This window comes from Perissodus microlepis, chromosome 9 (genome assembly GCF_051167445.1).
Source record: "Perissodus microlepis isolate ML-2025 ecotype Zambia chromosome 9, ASM5116744v1, whole genome shotgun sequence".
Classification (NCBI taxonomy): Eukaryota; Metazoa; Chordata; class Actinopteri; order Cichliformes; family Cichlidae; genus Perissodus; species Perissodus microlepis.
The window spans coordinates 29,692,471-29,718,338 of record NC_140469.1 but is presented as its reverse complement, the minus strand read 5'-3'; the positions used below and the strand labels follow the sequence as shown (position 1 = coordinate 29,718,338).

General features: G+C 43.7%; 2 protein-coding genes across 4 annotated transcripts in view; both read right to left on the bottom strand.

Annotated features, from left to right (window-relative positions):
- Nucleotides 1-19,362, bottom strand: part of LOC146380769 (uncharacterized) — a 42,117-nt gene extending 22,755 nt beyond the window's left edge. For 2 of the 3 annotated variants that reach the window (XR_014801350.1, XM_084940077.1), the window contains exons 1-3: nt 19,189-19,362; nt 18,716-18,898; nt 17,501-17,572 (exon numbers count right to left, since the gene is read on the bottom strand). Coding sequence is in view for 2 of the 3 variants with exons in the window: in XM_084940077.1 (XP_084796203.1) it covers nt 17,501-17,537 (37 nt within the window). In the remaining variant the exon portion in view is untranslated. Of the gene's footprint in view, nt 1-14,130; nt 17,573-18,715; nt 18,899-19,188 lie in introns of those variants that run through there. The other variant, XM_084940076.1, reaches the window with a different exon arrangement.
- LOC146380770 (uncharacterized) lies at nt 812-5,395 on the bottom strand. Its single transcript, XM_084939999.1, has one exon. It carries the CDS (start codon nt 5,049-5,051, stop codon nt 2,049-2,051), a length of 3,003 nt encoding a protein of 1,000 aa, XP_084796125.1. The 5' UTR covers nt 5,052-5,395; the 3' UTR covers nt 812-2,048.
- Nucleotides 19,363-25,868: the final 6,506 nt, after the last annotated feature.

The window sequence follows — 25,868 nt, the reverse complement described above, 5'->3', positions numbered from 1 at the left end:
TCTCCTTATATAGGCATCCAATACTACTTTCGAGACAAACAAGTGTGTGATATGTTGTGCAATTTTGTGAGACTGTGTGTCCAACCGAGAGATTGTCCTGAGACGACCTCCCTGTTCTTAGTACGTGCGGGAGTGAACGTGCGTACTTTCCATGACCCTCTATGTGCATGTTGGTGTAGGCCTGAATATGTGTGTAAGTGAATGTAGAAGGCCCTACTGGACCCACAGCTTCGAGAGGTGTGAATACACTGATATGGATACCATTTGCAACAGCTTAAGCAGATAGAAAGAATGATAGAGAACAACAATAGACTAATTAAAGTGATGATAATATACATACATTAATATTTTGCTCAGATTACCATAGATATAATTCAGAGATTATTCTGTCAACTGGTTCGACAATGATGAATGATTGATCAATGATAGTTCTGATTATAAATCGTCACCATAAGAATACAAAATAAAATATCTCTTGTCCACACTCCTCCTCTTTGGCCATCGGCCAACCTTTACCCGAATTTGTTTCACTCCTCCGTCCAGGCGGCTTCTCGCAACGGCATCATACACCCCGGACCAGCTGAACCAGCTGAACCAGAGTGTAGGGCCCTGCTTACCAGTTTTACCAACACTCGCCTTACCAGAGGAACGAGACAACATCCGATCATCAATATACCTAGAAAAACTATAAGAGAAAACATGGCAGACATAAACACACCCTTCCATTGCCCAAAGACAGACGTGATCCAGTCTCCCAGGCTCTTTTACTTTTAACTTTGTGATAAGAGTATAACGTTATGAGTATAAAAGTATGCGATTATCGTACAAAACTATTACGATTCCTTTAAACTATCAAATACTTTAGACTAGAGCCCTAGCCTATTAGGAGCCTGGAATGAATTAATGCTTGGTATGTCACGCTCCTCTTCTTTCTTCGTGTCCCCAGGTAGACTGCTGGGGAGAACCGCGGCACAGGGGGAGAGGATTATTCTGCCTCTATGTTCCCCCCCGTGTTACTTGGGGTGGAGCTTATCTCGAGTAAGCTCTCATCGGCCACGGCACATTGAGACCAATGGAACCAGGTCTCACCCTTTCCCTTCAGCCGAACCGCACTGGTAGTTCGAGCCGTCACCTCGAATGGCCCCGTCCACCTTGGATCTCTCCACTTTCGCTTAATGACCTTCAGCCACACCGCCTTGGCGTCGGGTACGGACCTGTCCTCCGCATTCACCCCCTCTCCAACCTGTTGTGTGAAAGTAGACACAAGAGCTTTTAATTCTTTCCAACATTCAGTATGGTTTCTGTTACTTTTTATACTTTCTTCCGCCGGGACTGTTGTCCAAGGACCTGGAAACTGTCGTCCTGTCAACAGCTCATATGGTGTGAAACCTGTGGATTGATTAACACAACATCTTATTATCATCAATGCAATTGGCAGGGCTGCCACCCAATTTAGCCCCGTCTGAGCAGAAATTTTAGCGATTTTATTTTTCAGGTTTAGATTCATTCTTTCTACTTTCCCCTGCGACTGGGGATGATATACAGTGCCAAATCTGTGTTGCAACCCCAGCTTCTGTTCTACCTCTGCCAAATCTTTGTTTTTGAAATGAGTCCCATTGTCTGACCTAATTCTCTTAGGAAAACCATGCCGGGGGATGTAATGATTGATTAAACACTTAATCACACTTTTTGCATCCTCCCTCTTTGTTGGCTACGCTTCGGGCCATCCCGTCAGAGCATCTACACTTACCAGTAGATATCGAACTCCTCCTGGCCCTGGATCAATCATGTCAGTGAAGTCGATCACAATCTCTTCACCTGGTCTCTCTGGGATGGGAAATTTTCCTGCCTCTGGCTTAATTACTGGTTTTGGATTGTGCCTCCCACAGATCAGACACGTCCTGGCTTTCTCCTTGATCATATCCTTCAAAAAGGGATGCCACCAATGGCACAGATGTCTTCCCATCTGGGCCACACCTACATGGCCAAGCCCATGCGCTTCGGCAATCTTCTGTTTTGCCAGGTTGGCCGTCAACACTGGTCGTCCGTCAGGTCCTCGCCAGAGACCTCCTTCTTCCCAGGCTCCTCGACTCTTCCAGACCCCCCTTCTCTTCCGGGGCCGCCTCCTCTTGGGCCTTCCTGGCCTCCTCTAGCATGTTGACTCCTACCTCTTCCTCCGCGGTTATTTGCACCATCTGTCGTAGTGCTTTATAGCCTGCTGCCTCCTTGGCCGCTCGATCAGCTTCCTGATTTCCCCTGGCCACCATGCCAGTCCCTGAGGAGTGACCTTTGCATTTTATGATGCTCACCTCCTCTGGATCTCCCAAGGCCTGCTCAAGTTCCTCCATTTCCTTCTTGTGGCAGATTGGTGCATTATCTGCTGTCCTGAATCCTGCTCTTCTCCATTGGGCCAGCTCCACGTGAGCTGCTCCAAAGGCATAAGCTGAGTCCGTGTAAATGTTGACTCTTTTTCCTTTTGCAAGTCTCAGAGCTCGACTTAGAGCAATTACTTCTGCTCTTTGGGCTGACTGCTGCCCTTCAAGTCTTTCAGCCTCCTTCACTTCAAACTCAGCCCCTTTTCTGCAAACTACCGCGTAGCCTGCTTTCAATCCTTCCTCATCTCTGTAGCAGCATCCATCTGTGAACCAATCTTCAGCTCCCAGTACAGGTTCCGCCTTCAAGTCTTCTCTTATCTTCTCGTCGACTTCAGCTCTCTTTGCACAGTCGTGCGGCTCTCCTGACCCCATTAAATCTGCCATATTGATTCCTTCATGTGTGAAGGTCAAGTTGGGAGCGTCTAAAACTTTACTCACTCTCTGTTGTGTCAATGGTGTCATGGTGAAGGCTTGTGAGTTAACATATGCCACCACACTGTGGGTGGTCAGCACCTTCAACGGATGGTCCCTCACTATATGTGCTGTCTTTTGTATAATCTTTGACACCCCAATGGCATGCTGTGTGCATCCCGGGTGCCTTGTCTCTAATGGATCCAGTCTGACGCTGACGTACATGAGTACATCTCTCCCTCCCCCTTTTTTCTGAAACAACACCCCATTAACTATCCCGTGTGTTTCTGAAACATCAAGATAGAAGGGTTCATCATAATTAGGGATGGCAAGATCAGCCGATCTTGACAAGTCCTGTTTCAATGCGATGAACGCCGACTCAGTGGCCGATGTCCATGGCAGTTCAGCCTTCAGGTTACGGACACCCACTGTTTTCACCAAATCCCTCAAAAGGGCTGTTTTCCCTGCATAATTTGGAATGAAGTGACGGCTGTATCCTGTTAAACCTAAGAATGAGAGCAACTCCTTAACCGTACGCGGTTTTGGATGTGTCAAAATCTGATCGCGATGGGTGTTTAGCAAACCCACTGATTTGTGAGCAATGACACGGCCCAGAAATGTTACTTCTGGTCGGACCAACTGCAACTTTTCTTTACTCACTTTGAAACCGCACTCAGCGAGTCTCTTCAGTATGGTAAGTGAAGCTGCCGTACAGGCCGAAGCAGACGGAGCCGCAATGAGCAAATCATCAACATATTGCACCAGTGAACACCCCTCTGGTAGGTGGCATGGCGATAGAGCTTCTTTCAACACTTGGTTGAAAATGCCCGGGGAGAGTGCAAACCCTTGTGGCAACCGTGTGTATCTATACTGTTGCCCCCTGTATGTGAATGAAAAAATGTCCCTCAGAGACTCATGTAATGGGAGACAGAAAAATGCATTCGCTAGATCAATACATGTAAACCACTTCTGTTCTGGTGTTAATGCCGTCAATGCTGTGTATGGATTTGGGACAGGCACCGTGTCAGTACGTAAAATGGCATTAATGGCTCTTAAGTCATGTGCCATTCTGTACTTTCCTGTCCCGTGCTTTTCTACTGGCAAAATAGGAGTGTTCCAGTAAGATTGTGAGGGCTCAAGCACCCCTACTTTCAATAGCCCTTCAATGGTTTCTGCAATTCCCTCTTCAGCTGCTCTCTTTTGCCTATACTGCGGTTTCCAAATTGGCGTTTCAGACTTCAGCTGGAACAAAACAGGCGAGCAAGTTGCCAGGCCCACATCTGTAGACCCAGCTGACCATAAGGCGTCAGGAAGAGTCGCAAGTGCGGCAACTGCATCCGCATGGTCTATTCTTTCTCTCCCATGGATTCTTGAGATTTGTTCATGCTCCAATATCACTGTGTCCTCTGATAGACAAGTGATACGGTAAATTTTGCATTTTGGCGAGTACCAAACGTCTGGAATCTGAGTAGCTTGCCAGCCCGGTTCATCGAGGGCTCTCTTGACCATTGTTCCCAGCTCCTTCGCCTGATGACCCTCATGGACCGCCAATGTAATATGGGGCACTGAATCAGGTCCCATTTTGAACCAAGGCCGTTGTTCTTCGGTTAAATTTACTCCTGCAGCGACGCCTTCAGGACCAACATAGATGTTCTGAGAGCGTATGTTCCAAGTCTGACCCTCAAGTTCAGTCTGGAACTGGTCCCTATAAATTTCATCCTCGTTCTTATCATAATAGAGGGTAGCATGGTATGGCTCTCGCGGAGAAGAATAGACAGCCAAGGCCATAATCCAAGGTTTCCACAGCTGATACAGTCTCAAAATGCCTTCATCCACCAACCGACCCCAGTAAATGTCAGCTGTAGGTTGTTCACAGTCTTTCAGCAAATACTGGTTCTTTGAAATTGTCCCCAGGCACAGAAACTCTTTTCCTCCTGGAAGTGTAACTGTTAATCCATCAGCTGAGCACATGACAGTGGCTCCCAATTTAATGAGCAGGTCCCTGCCCATCAAATTCACTGGCACCTGAGGAGACACCACATAACTGTGCTTCAATGTCTGATTTCCCAGCACCGTCCGGGCTGGATTGGTTATTGGCAGAGTCATTGGAACCCCAGAGAAACCCACCACACTAACCGTGTGTTCGGAAAGTGTGACACTGCTTGGTCTTTGTCTCAGCGTTGAGTAAGTAGCTCCAGTGTCCACAAGGAAGGTCATTTCAGTCCCTTCCACACTCATTGACAACATCGGATCTGCCATTCCCATGTCGTCTTGTCTCTGTGGGTCCCGTCAGTACAGCTCCTCCTCTCCGCCCCAGTAGGCCAGGGGATACTGAGCCACCGGCGCCATGCTTGGGTTTGGAGCTTGATGTCCCCTTGTCTGGACCACTCTGCCTCGAAGAGCTCCCTGTGCCTGGGGTGGAGATGGATAACCAAGTTCTAGCTGTCGTGGTGTAGGACAATCACGAACCCAATGTCCTCGTCCTCCACACCTTCTGCATACATTCGGGTCCAGCATAGGTCCCCCCAGACCACGGCCCCTTGGTCCGCCTCCTCTTTGAGATCCACCACGCCCCCTCAACGACCTAGTAGCCCCCCAATTCCCCGCAGGTCTTCCTTGCCTTGGTCCATTGGCGGGCCATCGGTCATCAGGCATCAGGGTACAGAACCGGATCCAAATCTGGCCAATCAGGCCCCGGATTGCCCTGTGGCTGCGCCACCAGCATCTTCTTAGCTCCATCTTTGTTTTCCTTTTTCTTTTCGTTTAGTTTTTCTCTCGCCTCAGCCAATTTCAATTTTACTAACTGCCCTTGCGCCTCCTCCAGCTCCTGTTTTTTCTTGTTCACCTCGTCTCTTTCCAGCTCAAGTCGATGTATGATATGCCTCTCCCATTTTGCTGAATCCGCCACCGCAAAGTCTGGATTCTTCTGTAGATCTGCTCTCACTCGTTCTGGCAGACCTGCTAACACCGCACATCGGAACCACGCCCGAGATTCCCCATCTTGCCCAGGATGCTCTCCAGTTTGGAGAATCCACTGTTCTTTTGCGTGCTCTATAAACTCTCTAGGGGAATGTTCTGGGCTCCAAACAATCCTAGGTGTAGTGCCAATATTATGGGTCGGATACTTCTCACGCACTGCATCAGAGAGAGCATTTCGCACCCTTGCATAGGGGACATCGTTTGGTTGGCATGCAGTTCTTGCTATCTCTTCCACGTCTGCGAGGCCTCCACCTCTGAAGGTCCTCCCACCGATAGCACGAAAATCTCCCAGGGCAAGTTCTTCTCCTTCTGTAAGACTTCCTAGTCTTCTCAACCAAGCCGCTCCTCCCTCTGTGATCGGGGGCAGCTGCTTCACCAGAGCCTCAAGATCTCTGATATTATAGGGATGGTAGACTGGTTCGCCCTGTAAACCCGTCAGTAAAGGCATAGTGAGGGGCAATTCCTCCTCTATGTCACACTGCCCTTCTCCGGTTTGCAATGCAACGCTCTGCTTCCGATTCTTTTCAAAGATCGACGGTCTTTTGTCTCTTACTTCTTCCAGAACCCTCCCAGAGCGAAGCGTCTTCACTCCTGGGAGACCCTGAAACTTTGGGGCGAGTCCTCCCATTTCCAGGTTCGACACTTCTCTAGATTTTCTTGATTGTCTTATAGAGGTCGCCAAGTCCTTTTCCAATGCCTCAAGCGTTTGTGCTAATAGCCGTGGTGTTGCTACGCCTTCTTCCTCCAGTCTTTTCAAGGTCTGTTCCAACTTTATCACGGCCTCCCGGTTGTCAGATATTTTCCCAACAACATGGCCCTGCCACTGTTCTTCCTCAGGGTTGTCAACCTTTGACCTCTGACTGGTTTTTTGGCTCGCCTTTAATGGCTGCCTCTGAAACTGCAGTGAAGGTGAATCTTCCTCTGAAGTCCAGACCTCCTGCGAGGCATTTCCCTGGCTGGGCTGTTGCGGTGTCACCTGACCTGTACTCATGGAAGCCACAGGTTGAGCTTCTTCTGTAGCTCCATCTGGGCTGAAAAGAGAGGGAGGGATCAAGATCACCCCCCGTGTAGTAATTCCTTGTGATGTCCCAGCAGCTGGGTGGGGCTGACTCACCTCTGATGCAGCTGCCACTGATTGAGGCTGCATCACTTTTTGTGTAGGTGCCACTGATTGAGGCTGCGCCACTCTTGTGTCTGCCTCCTCTATGCCCCGAGCAGATGTCGATGGTATAGGATTCTCCTGTACTTCCACAATTCCTCCTTTAACTGTTCCTGTTTTTCCTCCCGGCCCCCACAGGGTGCCACCCTCCAAAGTCACCACTGGACAGATATAAGGAGGGGGTGGGGCACTCAGGAATTCCTTCAGGCTGGGATATAATATTCCCTCAGCCTCGGCTTCTTTTATTAAGACTGGTTTGGTGTCGTTCACTTCCTCTTGCATCCAGTGAGAAACGCCTTGGGAGACAATCATAAGCTTGCAATACTTATTTTGTTTTCCAATCATGAGCTTCTTTTCTGCCTTCACTTTTCTCCCTTGAAAACGTCCCAAGTGTTCCTCTTCAAGCTCTTTGATCCTCTTCTCACATTTCTCACCTTCAACTTGGAAGATGGAGTGAAGAGGAGTTCTGTCCTCCAATGTCTTCTGTTGATTTTCACATAATTCCTTCACTTCTCTTTCCAGATCTTGACACTGGCGGGCAATCTCCTTTGAAGTCCCCTCAGCAGTAATTTTAATTGCTTTCTTCAATTGCTGTATTTGCTCCTTCAGTGGCTTGTATCTCTTTCCCCCATCAGGGGTCACCTTTTCCTCTTCAGCCATTTTGCTTTTCGACCTCACTTACCTTTACCAAAATGGCCGCTCTTAGGCTCCTCCCTTTGGGGTTGCCTCACTGTAGTTCCCCTTTCGGCAGTCAGAATCCCACAAGCTGGTCAAGCTTAACCTCCGCTAGGCTCTAGCCGGGGAGAGACCGCCCACAGACACACATACACACACACACACACTCTCTCTAATGCTCCTTTCAAGACAAAACTACACAAACGTCTACTGCAACAATTTAAGCACCCAAAGCCAGCAAAAATTCACTCTCACATTCACTTCCCTAACAACTACAAAGTTTTCACACATGAGAATAATCCAATCAATCTACTATGCACGCCGTTTCCCTCCTTATAGCGAGAGACTCACCCGATCTTTAAAAGACTTTATATACACTAGGAAATCACAAACACAAGACTACAAGATTTAGTTTATTTAATATATTGAAATCCTTTCACCACACTTCTGAAACACACCTTCACCTACCCAAAAAGAAAACTGAGAAGCAGAGAAATGGAGAAGTAGGGAGATGGAACAAAGCCAGCAAGTACACACACACACAGAGCTCCCCACAGAGCCCCCTCTCCTCCTCTCAGAGAGAGAAAAGAAAAGAGTTTTCCTTTTTTCACTCTGCAACCACACAGGAGAAATTCAACAGACAGTTTATACCGCTAATTTACACTTTATTTACACATTATTTACACATGGGCCCATATAAACGTATGAAAACACCATATGCCAGAACAGCTTATCTTCTTTATTTCTCTACCGATATTCCTAAGTTTTTCGACTAATTTAAAAGCATCTTTCAGCCCAGGGCCGCGCCTTGCCAATCAATTAAACCCGCTTCGAGGACGCCCCCGCCGAGAGCGGTCAGATTCCTAAGCCCTACTTAATTTATAACTGCTTCCCGCCAGGCAACAAGGACCTCCACCAGCCACGTGAAATATCACAGTTCACGCTTTTGGCTTTACTTAAAGTTCACAAGTCCCCGACGTTAAATAGTCACAGCCGGGTCGCACCCTGTCACTCAAACAGCGCAGTAAGGAAAGTGATCCCCTTGATCACTTTAGTTTTTAAGGGGGGCTCGAAATCCCCCGGGTACCACCCGAGCTTTTAACCTGACCGTGCGTCCACGATCAGGGGTCGCCGCCACACGCTGAGCAACTGCGCTCTTAGGGGCCGCGCCCCAGTCCTAAGACAATTTATTCAAGTGTATTATAAGCATCACTCCCGGGTCTTAGCCCGCGGTTATTTCGACGCCCGAACCGCGTTCTGCTGATCAATCAGACCGAATACCCTAAACTACTGGTTGGCTGGCTGGCCTCCCCAGTCAACCCACATCACTTTAAACACACACCGTATTGACTTAAACACATAACCTCTTAACTCAAAATTCACCCCCAAAATAAACAGCAATAAATTTAGTCAGTCCAATATTCCCTGCTTTTAGCACTAATTACCCCAAGATCACTATGGACAGACACCAGAAGCCCATACTGAGTGAATATTATTAAATTTAGTTTTAACTTCCAATTTAGCACCTTTGGATAAAAATCATCAGGTGGCACTCACCTTCTACTTCGCCTGGCGTGTCACTCAGATAAGCTGCTGGCCTTCCGTCCCTTTGGCACCTCCAAGCCGCACGCTCCTCTCTTCCCCAACCGGGTTTCGGCACCAAGAATTGTTGAAAACTTGTTCGATTTGGGTAAGAGAAGTAAGCAGACTGAATCCAGGTAGGTGCCAAAAATAGTGATCTTTATTTACACACTTGCGCAGAGTGTGGGAAGAAACTTGCAACAACAATCTTACAATCTTCTTCGAGCAGACCGCTCCCCATCCTTATATTACCCTGATGACATCACAGCTAGATCTTACTGGAAATGATAACAATTCCAAAGTTCTCCTTATATAGGCATCCAATACTACTTTCGAGACAAACAAGTGTGTGATATGTTGTGCAATTTTGTGAGACTGTGTGTCCAACCGAGAGATTGTCCTGAGACGACCTCCCTGTTCTTAGTACGTGCGGGAGTGAACGTGCGTACTTTCCATGACCCTCTATGTGCATGTTGGTGTAGGCCTGAATATGTGTGTAAGTGAATGTAGAAGGCCCTACTGGACCCACAGCTTCGAGAGGTGTGAATACACTGATATGGATACCATTTGCAACAGCTTAAGCAGATAGAAAGAATGATAGAGAACAACAATAGACTAATTAAAGTGATGATAATATACATACATTAATATTTTGCTCAGATTACCATAGATATAATTCAGAGATTATTCTGTCAACTGGTTCGACAATGATGAATGATTGATCAATGATAGTTCTGATTATAAATCGTCACCATAAGAATACAAAATAAAATATCTCTTGTCCACAATACCTGCCACACCTGCACGCCCGCTTCCTCATCCAGCACCGACTGCACCGCTGCTTCCGAGTCCAGCAGCGAAACCCCAGCCATCAGCCAAGACCAATAATCATTGGCCACTTTCCGGGCCAACAGCTAAGGAGCTGTTGAGAGCCACCGGAGCCGTTATGTCATCACGTTCACTGGACCCGGGGCAGGCTGCCTGAGCCTCAATGCTGCCGCCACTGGTCTCATGGCAGGCCGCCTAGACTGTTTTAGTGCCACTGGACCCGTGGGACGCCACCTAAACGGTCTTGCCGGTGTTGCCACCAACCAAGTTGGCCACAAGAACTTGGCTTGTTGGACTGTGTGCCGCTGCTGCTCGATTTGCAGCCGGGTTTTTTAATTGTTTAGACTAAGGCTCTTTTTGCCTGGATATTGTTTTGAGTCCTTCGTCCTGGAAACCCCGCCCCCCCAGCAGGCCTGAAGGTGCCTGCTGGGTGTGGCCCTGCTAGGGGGATGACCATACCTGAGGACCATGCCATGCACCTGCTTCTGATGAGGCTCGTAAGGGGAGCTATTTAAGATTATGAGGAAGCTCCCACGTGGGATTGTTGTGTAAGACTCCACGTCAGTGTCTTAGCTTAATTCAGGGGTGGGCAACTCCAGGCGTCTGGGGCCGGTGTCCTGCAGGTTTTAGATATCACCGTTGGTCAACACACCTGAATTAAATGATTAGTTTATTATCATGCCTCTGAAGAACTACAAAACACATCGAGGAGGTAATTTGGCTATTTAAATCCGCTGTGTTGGATCAAGGACACATCTAAAACATGCAGGACACCGGCTCTCGAGCCCTGAATATGCCCACCCCGGGCTTAGTTTAAAGTCAGTTAGCGCATGCCTGCGAGAGAGTGTGGTTTTACCGTTGCCTCTGGTATTTTCCCTCAGGAGAAACGTGGAAACAGGAGGACAGCGAGAACGAGGATTGCAAAGACACTGGAGCGGAGAGCACAAAAGATACGCAATTTTGGCAGAACACATGACATGGGAGTCAAGTGAGAGCACGGAGATATATTGTCATTTACTGCACTGTAAATAAACGCACCGTTTGCAGTGAAGAGTCCTGCGTCGTGGGTCCTATTTTCCCCACATCCTGCAATGTAGACCTTTACACCAGCATAACCTTTAATAACAAAATCCAAAGCAGGTTTAAGGCAGTTGTCCTGGATACAGACTATTTCTGATTTCTTTTTTTGCATTTTTTGATGAATTCTTTAAACTCTTCTGCATTTGTAATTACATATCCCAAGATATATATTTCTTGTGTTTTATATTCATATCTGCATGACTTCTTCTTGTTGCACCTTTTGCAAACTCATCAGTAGGGATGGGTATCGTTTAGGTTTTATCCAATACCAGTACCAAACCGGTACTTTTGAAACGGTGCCGGTGCTTAAACGGTGCTCAAACCGGTGCTTAAAGAATGGAGAAGACAAAATTGGTCCAAAAACCTCTCATGTTCAGCTGTTTTTTTGTAAAAAGATAACAATGTCAGCCTTTTCTGCAGCTATAGGGCATATATGGTATCACTCTTGGCTGGAAGCAGTGCTTAAACAATGGAAAAAACACCAACTTTGTCCAAAAACCTCTCATGTTTAACTGTTTTCCAATTTTTCTTTGGTCATTTTAGCCTTTTTGGCCAGGGTAAAGGGAGTATCTGCCATCAAACAAGAAGATAGCCACATGTAACTACGACGGTGTTTGCTAGTTCACCTTACATGCATTATTGTAATAACGTGGTGAGCCTACTCAACGTAAATTACACACAAACAACATTAAGCTACTGATCCAGAGAAGAACGGCTGCTGCTGCCATCATCATCCGTCATCATTTCTGCTACACTGGCAGGGCTAGGGGCCAGGACTCTCCTCTTCGGGTTTTGGGGGGATGTTGCTAACTCCAGGTCCAATAACAGGCAACCCACCCGCAGTAGATGTGCACGGTGTGAGGTCTCGCAGCAAGCTATCAAATACGGCACAATTCTCGGCTTTTAAAAAAACGCTATGCGTCGCCAGGTGTTTCATCAGATTCGAGGAGTTGCCTCCTCCTTTGCACAGTATCACCTTAAAGCACTTGTTGCAGGCTGCTGAGTTTGCATCTTTTGCTGTGAAGTACAGCCAGACTTTGACCGCTTCGCCTTGGGCATTTTTAATCTGTAGCTCTGTTCTAAAAGAACGTACGTACCTGGGCCCGCCTACGATCCTCGGAAACGTAAAATGATTGGCTAGAATCTAAAGTGTATCACATCTTAGGAAAAAAAAGCACCAAAATAAAGCACCAAAATGTGCGCTGCTTTTTGGTCTGGTTATTACCGTTTATGTCAGAACCGGTGCCGTCATGGCACCGGATACCGGTACCCATCCCTACTCATCAGCCTGTTCATTTCCATCTGCAGGAATCCATAAAAATGTATTGCTTTTCCTCTATGTTTAATTCTAAAGATCAAGTGAATTATATCAAAAGGAATATCTTGTTTAGAATCCGAACACATATTGTATAGAACTGGCATAGAGCGTAGATGTCGTGGTCCCCGTGTCTGCCCGGCCGGCCGCACAAGGCCATATGTGTTTTTGTGTAAGTTCTTCTCTCACCTCCCCACTGGAGCGAAGCTCACTGCAGGCTCCCACCCTCGGCGCACACACCTGTGTCTCATCAGGCTCCAATAGAGATTGACAGACCACGTAACTTTCGCGCATTGCATGCCGGGAACCCGTGGCAAAACAATCCAAGTACCGCATCAAATGCAAGCATTTGCAGCACCGCAAAACGTTCCTTCTCCCGTTCCAATAACTTCTTGGTTTTTCTTTGCCCCCCAAAAAAGTAATGTACAAAACGAAGGAGAATAATGCCGGACCGTACAAAGACAGACTCGACGAAAAGGCAAAAGAAAAGATACGAGGAAAAATTCAAAGGAGTGAAAGGGTCAGACCCTTACGAGCACACAGAGTGGACAAAAAACATTAGCGTGCTGCTTTCACCACGCTCATATTTATAATTATACGGTTCTTGGAGTGAGTGCATACACTCATGAAGTTTAGTAACTTCAGGTCACTGCAACAAGCCCAGGTATAGTTTACCGATGGATGGATACGGGACCTTGAAATGCACCGTGTAGAACGAAAGACCATCGTACGAACAAAGGTAAGTTTACCTCACAAATCGTCTTCATAAATACACATTCGCTAACCGTTTATTAATAGGACCTTTGAGCTCAACGGTAATTAGTCAGATGGCTGTTTTCATAGAGGTCCACTGCTGGTAAAGGAAACTCAGGTGTGGTGCCACACCTTTACCATCAAGCATCATGCCAGAAGAGCGACAGGTGTATCGTCTGTACTGCTCCAGTTGTGAGCATCTGAAACAACTTCAGAAGTACATGTGTGAAGGTCTATAAGAACTGCTGGTGCTGTGGCCATGCCTACTAGACTGCAAAGTGTCAACTTAAGACTACTTGCAAGAAATGTATAAGGACCCACCTGGATGCCCTCCACGCTGTAAATATAAAGCATGTTCCAGACAATGGGCCTGCTCCCAGAGAAAATTATGTATTCAATCTGGATCAATAATATTTAATCATGGAAAGTACAATTTTAATTGTAAGGTGGATCCTATAACATATCCTTGCATCCTTGCTCTTATACACAGTGACTTTACCATTTGTGGTTCGGGACCACTGTCTTCTTAAGGCTGGTAAATCTTCTGGTACAAAATGTGATGCATTCAGCTAGAAATGGACCGGACAATGTACACTCCAATAGTGGATTTAGTGATCAGTGGTCATGACACTTTGCATACTAATGATTAACAGCCTATTGTTCATTAGTATGCAAACATACTCTTTATAAGATTGGAGAAACCTGCAGTCAGCTGAGACTGAAGAAGTTTCTTGGATGAGTGACGAAACGTTTGTCCCACTGAAAACGCTACGTCCAGATGAACAGAATCAACTTCTGGGATTTCCTTACCTGGATGATTGAGCATGCATCAAGATATTACCCACAATTACTTAGGTACACGGGAACAAAGGGACAGCAAGTCAGTTTCTTACAGAGGAAGAAATAAATAAATAATTATACTGCAATTAATTTTAAGCAGTGTGTAATTATTCAGAAAAAAACGGAAAGATACATCACATCTTTCTACATTTTATTTTTCATAGGATTCAGTTAATCTTTTACATACTGCCTGGATAAAATGACTACAATTTATGACTTACAATAAAAATATTTTTACTGCAACATAAAAAAAAATGTAGGTTTGTCTCTTCATGGAGCAAAACACACTCACATCCTGTAAGAAAACACAGACCACTGAAAACTTTACACATGGGTAAGAAAATATTTAATTTTCCACATACTGCCTGTTTAAAAATGACAAATTTATCAATTTACCTTTTTTTTTACTGTAACATTAAAAATTGCAGGAGGGGTTGTGTCTTTGTGGAGCAAAACAGACTCACACAATATTGTAAGACAATAGAGCCCATTTAAAACACATTTCATGTGAGTTACAACAGAAGTGCACTCACACTGATAATTACCTCACGATGAATAGCCAAATAAACCAGGGTTTAGATGTGTCCTTGATCCGTCATAGATGATTTAAAAATGTTAAATTATCCCCTTCAACATGTCTTGGCGTTGTCCAGAGGCCTGGTAATGAATTAATCATGTGATTCAGTGTGTTGACCCAGAGTGAGATCTAAAACCTGCAGGGACACCGGCCCTCGTGGACTGGGATTGGGGACCCCTGAAATAAACAGTAACAGGTCTGACAGTTTGACCCAGAAGGTGAACTCTTCTGACATTTTGCTTTTCTTGTGATCAGATGATGGGAGTAATGTTTGCTCTGTATGCTGTTTGTGGACACAGCCAGTGAAGTGTAACTTGCTAAACTTGGAACACAAGTTGAATTCTGTGAAGCCTGATCTCAAGCTTTTTAAGTTTGACGCAGCATCCAGAAGAACTTTTGTTCAGACCCCCGTTTCCCCCACTTTGTTCAAATGAACCCTGTCAGGGTAATGTCTAGGGCTGCCACGATTAGTCGACTATCAAAATCGCCGACGACTAATTTAATAGTCAACACGTCGTTTGAAGCTTTGTAAGATCCCAAAAGACGCAGGAATAAGTAGTAGGATTTAAGAGTGTAATAACGGACTGAAACAGAAGATGGCAGCACTGCATGAAGAAGGATGACAGCTGCCATTAAACCCTGAAGAAGAAGAAGCTGTGTCCCAGAATTCATAGCGCGGCCCAGCTCAGTTTCCAACAATGGCGGAAGCTAGTCAGTTTTATTCTTATCATTCTTTCTGGGTCACAAAATAAACGTTTAACATATTTTCAGGCGGGAATGTAGCTGTGTAAACTTCAAATGTCTGCTCAGTTTATCAAGACACCACATTTTTTCAAAAGCTCGATAGCGAGCCGGTGAGAACACGGGACTCCCGGCAAATCGTTTTCAAACCCACCGCCGTCTTTCGCTACTCAGGTTAAACATGATATATAAGTCACTTAGATAACTTAAAAATGTTACTGTTCGGGGTTTTTACGTATTTTATTTGTTCCTGAGTAAATCAGTTTGGCTGAGATTAAAGTTATAGTTTTTACACAGCTGAATAAACGTCAAGCAGACAGCTGATTATCAGAAGTGTGAGATGCTCGAGAATTTACTCCGGTGTCCCGTTATATTTTAGATAGCAAGGAGTTTATTAAACTTCACCGAAACAATCTGCAAATTTCATTAAAATTTAATAAACTATCACCTTGTCTCTATTCTTAGTTAGCACATACCTTAAACACTTAAAGCTGTAAGCTAATGATAGTTATATAAGAGCAGATGCATGCTGTACATTTTACGTCCAATGGATGCATGATCTGATTATTCGACTAATTGCAAAAATAATCGGTGACTAGTCGACTATCAAAATAATCATTTGTGGCAGTCCTAGTAATGTCCCATTGGTCTGCCACTTTTCTCAGAGGAGGACACTTTGTGGGTTTTCTGATGCCTCAATAGATTTGTTTTATGGATGAAAGACTTTCCACAGTGACCACATTTAAATGATGTAACTCCAGAGTGGGTGAGCTGATGTGATTTTAAGCCAGTCATACGAGTAAAAGCCTTTCCACACTGACCACATACAAATTGTTTAATATGTGAGTGGGTGAGCTGATGTGATTTTAAGGCAGCAATGTGTGTAAAAGACTCTCCACACTGCTCACAGCTGAAAGGTTTATCTCCACTGTGGATGAGCTGATGTGATTTTAAGCCAGTCATGTGAGTAAAAGCCTTTCCACACTGACCACATACAAATTGTTTAGTACCAGAGTGGATGAGCTGATGTGATTTTAAGACTTTCATATGAGTAAAAGCCTTTCCACACTGACCACATACAAATTGTTTAGTACCAGAGTGGATGAGCTGATGTGATTTCAAGGCAGCAATGTGAGTAAAAGACTGTTCACACTGCTCACAGTTGAAAGGTTTATCTCCACTGTGGATGAGCTGATGTCTTTTTAAGTTACCAACGTAAGCAAAAGCCTTTCCACACTGATCACAGCTGAAAGGTTTATCTCCACTGTGGATGAGCTGATGTGCTTTTAAATTGCCCATCTGAGTAAAAGACTTTCCACACAGATCACACCTGAATGGTTTCTCTCCACTGTGGATGAGCTGATGTGTTTTTAACCTATCAATCCCAGTAAAAGCCTTTCCACACTGATCACAGGTGAAAGGTTTAACTTCACTGTGGATGCCCTGATGTTTCTCTAAGTGATCTCTATCCGTAAAAGACTTTCCACACTGATCACAGACAAATGATTTACCTCCAACATGGATCATATGATGTCTCTTTAAGTGACCTTTGTGAGTAAAAGACTTTTCACACTGATCACAGCTGAAAGCTTTAAATTCAGTGTGGAGGCGCTGATGTGCTTTTAAGCTGCATCTCTGAGTAAAGGTCTTTCCACACTGATCACAGCTGAATGGTTTAACTTCACTGTGGACGAGCTGATGTGCTTTTAAGCGGTTACTCTGAATAAAAGACTTTCCGCACTCACCACAGGTGAATGGTTTCACACCGCTGTGGATCAGCTGATGTACCTTTAAATGATCTTTCTGAGTAAAGGTCTTCCCACACTGATCACAGCTGAATGGTTTCACACCGGTGTGGATCAGCTGATGTGTTTTTAAGTTGCATTTCAGAGTAAAAGACTTTCCACACTGATCACAACTGAATGGTTTCACACTGGTGTGGCTCAGCTGATGTAATTTCAAACTACCAATCTGAGTAAAGGTCTTTCCACACTGATCACAGCTGAATGGTTTCACACCGGTGTGGATCAGCTGATGTCTTTTTAAGTTGCTACTCAGAGTAAAAGACTTCCCACACTGATCACAGCTCAAGCTTCTCTCCTCCCTGTTGGCGCGCTTGTGTGTTCTGGGCTGCTTCATAGCAGGAAAAGTCTTTTCCACAGGGATCGCCGCTGGCTCATCTTTACCTGATGGCGCTGGATCTTTTTGGTTGATATCATCCATGTGCTGAGGTTTTGGCCTGCTTTCACTTCTTTCTCCTGTAATGACAAAGAACCCAAACAGTGACATCAGGTCTATACCTTCAGCTCATCCACAAGTGCCCCGTCTTACCTCACAAAGATAAACAGTTTCACCATCTGCCAAACATCTCAGGTGCCTGAGGACGCTATGCTGTGGTAAACATTTGAAGTGAGCTCATTTTGGGGATCAAAAAGTTCAACTTCTGAATAAAATATTGGCTTGTGTGACTTCAAAGTTTTTTAGTTTATACTTTGTTCAAATTTGAAGAACATCACACTTACAATGTGCAGTTCAGGTTGTATGTGTGAGAGCTGTACAACCAAATCCACACTGACTCAGATTTCCCTCTGATTAACCACGAGGGTGTCACAGTTATCAAAGTCTGCAGACACTGTCAGCTGCAATCAACACCTTTTATTATAATGCACAGGTGAGTTATAATGCATCTCCACTAGAAGATGGTCCCCTGTTATCTACTTTTTTACAGGCAAGCGTGGGTGAGAGTCTACAGCATTCTACCCCCCAAGGACACGTAGTCTAATGCCTTTATTTTTCAGGGCCATGTCCACTTAATACTACACTATATGGTTATATGGCATTTTAGTTCATATAAAGCATAGAATTGAGGCACTTCAAATATTTTCATCTCAACACCTCCTCCCTGGAGATAAGGAGAAGGAGTCTCACTATCTGCCTAATGTCTCATGGTGCCTGGGAGTGTCAGTCCAACTCACTCACAATACCCATCTGTGTGTGGAATAACCTGTGAAATACATATTTGATGTTTTCCTATATGTAGAACAAAGTCACACAAAATGTACTATAGATATTACTAAAGTGATATTGTCAAAACATATGATCAACACATAAAATAAAGAAATGTCCATCACAAGAGTTAGCAGCTTACACAAGAAAAGACGTCAGAAAGAATATGAAAGAAGAGAAGTGGAAAAGGAAAACAGAGCATTTTTAATGAGGTCATGATCACTCCACAGACATCATTACAAGAGTATAACTCAAATGATAAAACATTAAGTTCCTGAGGCAGACAAACAGAGAGGCTAAACAGAAGGCAGAAATCAAACCAAAATGAGCTAAGAGAGAGAGACCTTGTAGAAAATGATAAAGTTAAGCAACCAATGTAGTTATAACTGACTTACTCTGGATCTCTCAGACTCAGGAGGGGGCGAGCGGGCCGGCTTTGTAGTTGGAGTTGGACCAGCAGAGACAATGGGCTCACTGACCTCCACTCCCCAAGTCAGTCACCACGAGGACAAGTTCTTTGTTTAGAGATGATTTAATCCAAGCTCACCAACAACATCACTCAGCTGTCCTCGTCAGAACTAATAAAATAAAAGCAGTAACATTTAGAAACGTCAGTTTACTAAACATAAAAATATTGCTCTTTTAGCCTCGCTGACATGTTCTGTAAAGATTAAATGACTTAAATCATCGTGTGGTTTACAAAAACACATTGTTACCAAACTCAGCAAACAATTGCGCATCCAGAAATAACTGTTTTATCTCGTTTGACATGGAAACTTAAAATTACAAAGACACACTGAACGCACCTTCCTACCAGCTGTAGCCTAACAGGAGAACATACGTTCGTCTTCACAGCTGCAATACATACCTCACAAAAAGCCGTTCATCAATTGGATTTAACACGACGCTTCTCCACAATACTTTGATGCGGGTTCTTCAAAAAGTGCCCATTTTTAAAACGGCGGAAAGACACAGCAAAGAGCACAGTACGCACACCCCTTCTTCTTCGTCTCCTCCCCTGCTGCTTCTTTTTCTTCTTAAGTTTTATTGGCGGTTTGCAAACAATAAAATGGTGCGTTACCGCCACCAACTGGTATGGAGTGTCGACCCTCAAGCCCTCCCCAAATGTTTACTCTCTTTTAAGCTACTGACGGGAGCAAAAGACTGTCCACACTGATCACAGCTGAATGGTTTCACACCGGTGTGGATGCGCTGATGTCTTTTTAACCTATCAATCCGAGTAAAAGACTTTCCACACTGATCACAGACAAATGATTCACCTCCAACATGGATCATATAATGTCTCTTTAAGTGACATTTCCAAGTAAAAGACTTCCCACACTGATCACAGCTCAAGCTTCTCTCCTCCCTGTTGGCGCGCTTGCGTCTTCTTGGCTGCTTCATAGCAGGAAAAGTCTTTTCCACAGGGATCGCCGCTGGCTCATCTTTACTTGCTGGCGCTGGATGGTTTTGGTTGATGTCATCCATGTGCTGAGGTTTCGGCCTGCTTTCACTTCTTTCTCCTGTAATGACAAAGAACCCCAACAGTGACATCAGGTCTATACCTTCAGCTCATCCACAAGTGCCCCCTCTTACCTCACAAAGCCGGTCCGTGAAAATATTGTCTGGCATAAACCGGTCCGTGGTGCAAAAAAGGTTGGGGACCGCTGGTCTACAGCATTCTACCCCCCAAGGACACGTAGTCTAATGTCTTTATTTTTCAGGGCCATGTCCACTTAATACTACACTATACGGTTATATGGCATTTTAGTTCATATAAAGCATAGAATTGAGGCACTTCAAATATTTTCATCTCAACACCTCCTCCCTGGAGATAAGGAGAAGGAGTCTCACTATCTGCCTAATGTCTCATGGTGCCTGGGAGTGTCAGTCCAACTCACTCACAATACCCATCTGTGTGTTTGGAATAACCTGTGAAATACATATTTGATGTTTTCCTACATGTAGAACAAAGTCGCACAAAATGTGATATTGTCAAAACATATGATCAACACATAAAATAAAGAAATCTCCAATCCAAGATTTAGCAGCTTACACAAGAAAAGACGTCAGAAAGAATATGAAAGAAGAGAAGTGGAAAAGGAAAACAGAGCATTTTTAATGAGGTCATGCTGAGCCTCTTGTCCCGATTGTTTTATGTTGGGCTGAGAACAAACAACCAATACTCAGATCAGGTCCAGTACACAACAATTATGTATTAAGCACATATGTGGGAGACGTACACGATACCACCCTCAGTGTAGTCCGGGAGATCTTAAAGAGGAAGCACAAGAACTTCTTTTAAAGGGTTGTACACGCCCCCTTGAACTTTCCCACATTTTGTCACATTACAGCCACAAACATGAATCAATTTTATTGGTATTCCACGTGAAAGACGAATATAAAGTGGTGTACACGTAAGAAGTGTAATGAAAATCATACATGATTCCAAACATTTTTTTACAAATAAATAACTGAAAAGTGGGGAGTGCGTAATTATTCAGCCCCCTGAGTCAATACTTTGTAATGATAATAATGGATTGCATTTATATAGCGCTTTTCAAGGCACCCGAAGCGCTTTACAATTCCACTATTCATTCACTCTCACATTCACACACTGGTGGAGGCAAGAAGCGAGGCTGCTATACCGCGCCATCGGCCCCTCTGGCCGGTAGGCCCTCTGGCCGGTAGGGTAAAGTGTCTTGCTATTTATTAGGTCAGAACAATCCAGAATATCTAAAACTAATCTGATATTGTTATGTCTTTTGGGCATAAAGGCAGATTGTGTTTCATAAATAAGTCAACAACCATCTTAAGTCTGTTAGCTAAAATTAGAGCAAAAATTCTTTAATCATTATTTAATAAGCTATTTGGTCTGCAATTATCAATCATTAAGAAGTCCTTATTTGGCTTCGGAAACAATGTGGTCAAACCTTGATTCACCGTAGTGGGAAGTTGCTGGTTTCATATGCTTTCTGCAAAAACTTCAAGAAGAAAGGGAGACAACTCTTCAGAAAATGTTTTATATAATTCTGCAGTATGATCATCTGTGCCTGGAGATGTATTATTTTTAATAGCCCAATTGCATCTGTGACTTCTTCTAATGAGACGGGTAGATCACATAATATAGAATCTTCTTGGCTGACAGATTTAACATTCAGCGATTATAAGAGGTGATCTGAAGCTTCCTGAGAAAATCTCCAAATGTCTATGAGTTTAAGGCGTACTATAACAGCTTTCAATGTAGTAGTAATTCTTTTTTTTTTTAACACTTGTAGATTTCCAATTATCATACATAGCATTCTTATTATATTACAGAAAACCACAAAACAACAATCCCACAGATCATAAAGACAGATAATACAAGACAGGAAAATGGAAACAAAAAAACCAAAGAAAAAAACCAAACAAAAAAACACAGCAACAACAGCAAAAAGAAAAAAGAAAAAAAGGGGGTGGTGCACCTCTCTATTGTTTTTACAGGACTGTTCTAGGGCAAACAAAAACACTGAAGATTCCAGTTCCAGACCGGGTAAATTGTTGACGTATGTTAACAGAGGGTCCCATGTTGTGTGGAATTTGGCGATGGATCCGTTCAGAGTACATCTGATTTTTTCCAGTTTGACATTTTGCATAACATCCCTTATCCAGTGGTTGTGTGATGGAGCAGTAGTAGACTTCCATTTAAATAAAATCAGGCGTCTCGCTAATAATGACAAAAAGGCAATAACCCTCTGTAAATGGGCAGGGGGAACAGAAGTCACGATACCAGAGAAACAACCAAAAATTGCCACCAAGGGGGAAGGCGAGATGTTATAGGCATAAGCTTTAGAGATGGCTTCAAAAAATGATGACCAGAAAGGAGCAATTTTCAGACAGGACCAAAACATATGAAGGGAAGTAGCTGGAGTCTGTTTGCATCTATCACACGATGGGTCTATGTCTATGTTCGGAAATATTTTTGCTAGTTTAGGTTTTGAAAAATGTAACCTGTGTAACACTTTGAATTGTATTAGGGAGTGTCTTGAACATATAGAAGACGAATGGACGCTGGTAAGAGCCATATCCCACTCTTTGTCAGACAGCTGGGCACTGTCGTGGAAAATTTAACAATAACCTGCAACACACCCAGTGAGCTTGATTTGAAGTGGGTTTAATAAACACATTGCAATGTGGAGAGAGCATCCCAGTGAAACATCAGGACCACCTCTGAATTGTGGCTACCGCCCTTACATCTTATATACAGACACACAGACAAAGAACATTCCACAACCTCTCACATGTTGGCCCCTCTCACAGGGGGGCTATACCTCCTCCCTCACAGAGAGAATTATGACCTTGTTTTCTGCTTGGCCGTCACCTAAAGATTTACATCCCTGATAAGCAGAAGGAGTTCCACCATCTGTTTAACGTCTCCCATTACAATGGCCTCACTGTGTTAACATTCCACATGCATGTAAACTAGTGACAGGAGTGCTCTTACTATAGTAAAGTGAGAAAGTGATATTACTATAACTAATGTGATATGATTAAATATGTGATAAATACATGAGAAAAGAAATCTGCCACCACATTCCCACCCTTTGTGATACCACAATTAAGAATTAAGAATTATTAATTAAGAATCACATAAAAACACATGAAGATCTATTTTCTAACAACTGAACACCAGCACCATTGTGTACTCAAAGAATTCACAACGTACATCTTCCCTAAAATCAGGCGGAAAATACAAATTCACATTTTATGGTCATCTTCTCTCCATCTGAGTCTCCACCCTTTGTTTGAAGGATGGCAGTTATATCATAAAAAAAAAAAAAACACAATATGAGATCATATACAGAAATGAAACAGCGTTAATTTTTCATCTGCAAAGAAAACTTCAACCTTAGTTACATCAAGCTGCTCTCTCATAAGAACACGTTGTTAAGATAAGGAAGTTTTTAGGTGTGTGATATATTTCCCACTTTATCATTAAATCTCCCAATTTATTAACTGTTTCTGTAAAAGACCCTCTTCCCCAGTGTTATTAGGGATTGAGGCACACATGCCTCACCAAACATCACACACTCCTTTGTGCCATTTGCTTTGCCCTGTCCAGATGTTTAGAATAGAATAGAATAGAATAGAATAGAATTAAACTTTATTGTCATTGCACATGCACAGGTACAGGGCAACCAAATGCAGTAGACACATAGTAGTTTGCCATCAAGGACAGTGAATGTCCGAACCTGCAGGTAAATTAATAGCACAAACATATACTAACACTGGTGTTAGTGCTTCTCGAGTTTTAAAGTAAAACCCAAAAGTAGCCATGAATGTCCACACAGCCAACACTTCTCAGCTACATTTTGCAACAGAATTATAGATCTTTCCTCTCTGTCTATGCAGTGTACTGTACTCTTTACTATTGTAGGGCCATCAGCCCGTTTAAAAGGTGTGAACCCTCTCCAAGGCATTTGCAATTATCTTTACTGTGCCCACACAGTAAAGATTGGGGAAACCAAAACAACCACAACTCTGGAAGAACGACTTCCTTCTTTAGGTGCTTCCAGCATGTTTGAGGCCGATCAAAATCCCTCAATGAAATGGGATAAACCAAAAATCCAATCTTTACGGTGTCAAATGTGTCAAAATTGAGTACACATGTCAAAAAAACTCACAACTGTTGTTACTATTGTTAAATTCTCCCAATTCTTTTGATCTTTGGGCTGAAGGAAGGACAATACTCGATGTATAAATGCTCAATCAACAATTACTTTATTCCATACAATTCAACACTTTATGAGCATAAACCATCCGGATGGGGAGACATGCATGAAGAGGGTCACAGCAAATCTCAAACTGGTGGAGGGTTACTCAAACTCTTATAGCCTCTAGTGGCCCCCACCTAGTCGTAAAAACCTAAACATTCACATTCTTTCTAACTCCTGGCGAGCCTGACTTATGGCCTTGGCTCCCTATTTTGTCTGCCTTCAACAACGGTGGGGTTGTAGTCTCCCGTGGAATGTGCTCTCTGTCTCCTCTACTATCACAAAAAGCAAGGTCCTGACTCTCTGAAAACAGTATTTCTTATAACTCAGCAGTATAATGCATCATAAACAATATCATTCATTCACACTGAATCAGCAGTTTAATGTAATAGTTATCACCTTCTTCTAATTCAGGAGAATACTACAAACTAAAACTACATAATGATTTCACAATCTTTAATTAGGGGTATAACATGGCATAAGATCATATTATAATCCCACACTATGTTTACTCAGACAATGAGGGCCTAATGCACTTACGCATCAGGAACTGACATGCTAGATAATCAGTCTACTTACCCTACAAAATGCACACAAGTTGCTGTAAAACTTGCATGCTATAATTACTCCAATCACTTTTACTCATGCTCAGGACTCTAACAGAGTTTGTGATATTCGGAGAATCATGTAAATGCATATCATTTATAAAATGATTATTAACGTCACAACAAAGACCTCCGTAACTTAAAAACATACTAAGCTTTCCAGGGAAAGTGATTGGCTGTTTTAAGCAGGTGTGATCTGCATTCATTCGCTGATCCCTCTTGGGTGGCACAGAGTCTCACTCTGCAGTCGCTGAGTTGGAGCTTGGCACGCCCTTGTTGGAGGAGGGCGCTTTTTTCAGCCCTCACCCTCTCGTTCCAACGCAGCTTTATGGTTATTGCTGTGGTTCTGGAATCTTCTCATGATGACTAGTAGGGCCCCAAACTGCATGACCTTTGACCTTAACCACTGCCTGGGCTGTCAGCTCTGCTATGAATGGTCCCTGCTTCTCGCTGGGCCTCTGAAGACTTCTGATCAGCACCCAGTCTCAGTCTGGAGATTCCACCCTTGGGATGATTTCTTCCAGCAATACTCTGGCTCCTGCTCCTGTATCTCTTTACTAGGAGGAAAAACTTCTAACCATTTAGAAAACACGTCAACCATCATCATAATAATAATAATGGATTGCATTTATATAGCACTTTTCGAGACCCTCAAAGCGCTTTACAATTCCACTATTCATTCACTCTCACATTCACACACTGGTGGAGGCTACAGTCGTAGCCACAGCTGCCCTGGGGCAGACTGACAGAAGCGAGGCTTCAAACCACATTTTCCTTTCAGTTCAGTGAAGTTTACTTATAGATCATCAAAACCTTATCCGAACATGGACTTAACCCCCCTGTAGAGGTTTAATACCTGTACACGAACTGTTAATCCCACAAATCACAGTAAAAAGCCATGGACAAAAACATCATGAAAAAACTCATGGAAAACATAGAAAACATTGTTTCATGTTAAACCTAGATTCCCTCCTTTGACACATGGTCTCTCCCATGAGTCAACTCATCAGAACTAGGAGAATAACAAAAAGGAAAAGGTTAGTTACACAAATTCTAGTTACAAAAATTGCTAAATATGCAGAAATAGATGCACACCCATACAATTTATGGTGACCTGAGCTGCCTTGTATGTACATACGTTGAAGATGCCTCGTTCTGTTTTCTCTGAGGTTGCTGTGCCATTTGGAGCA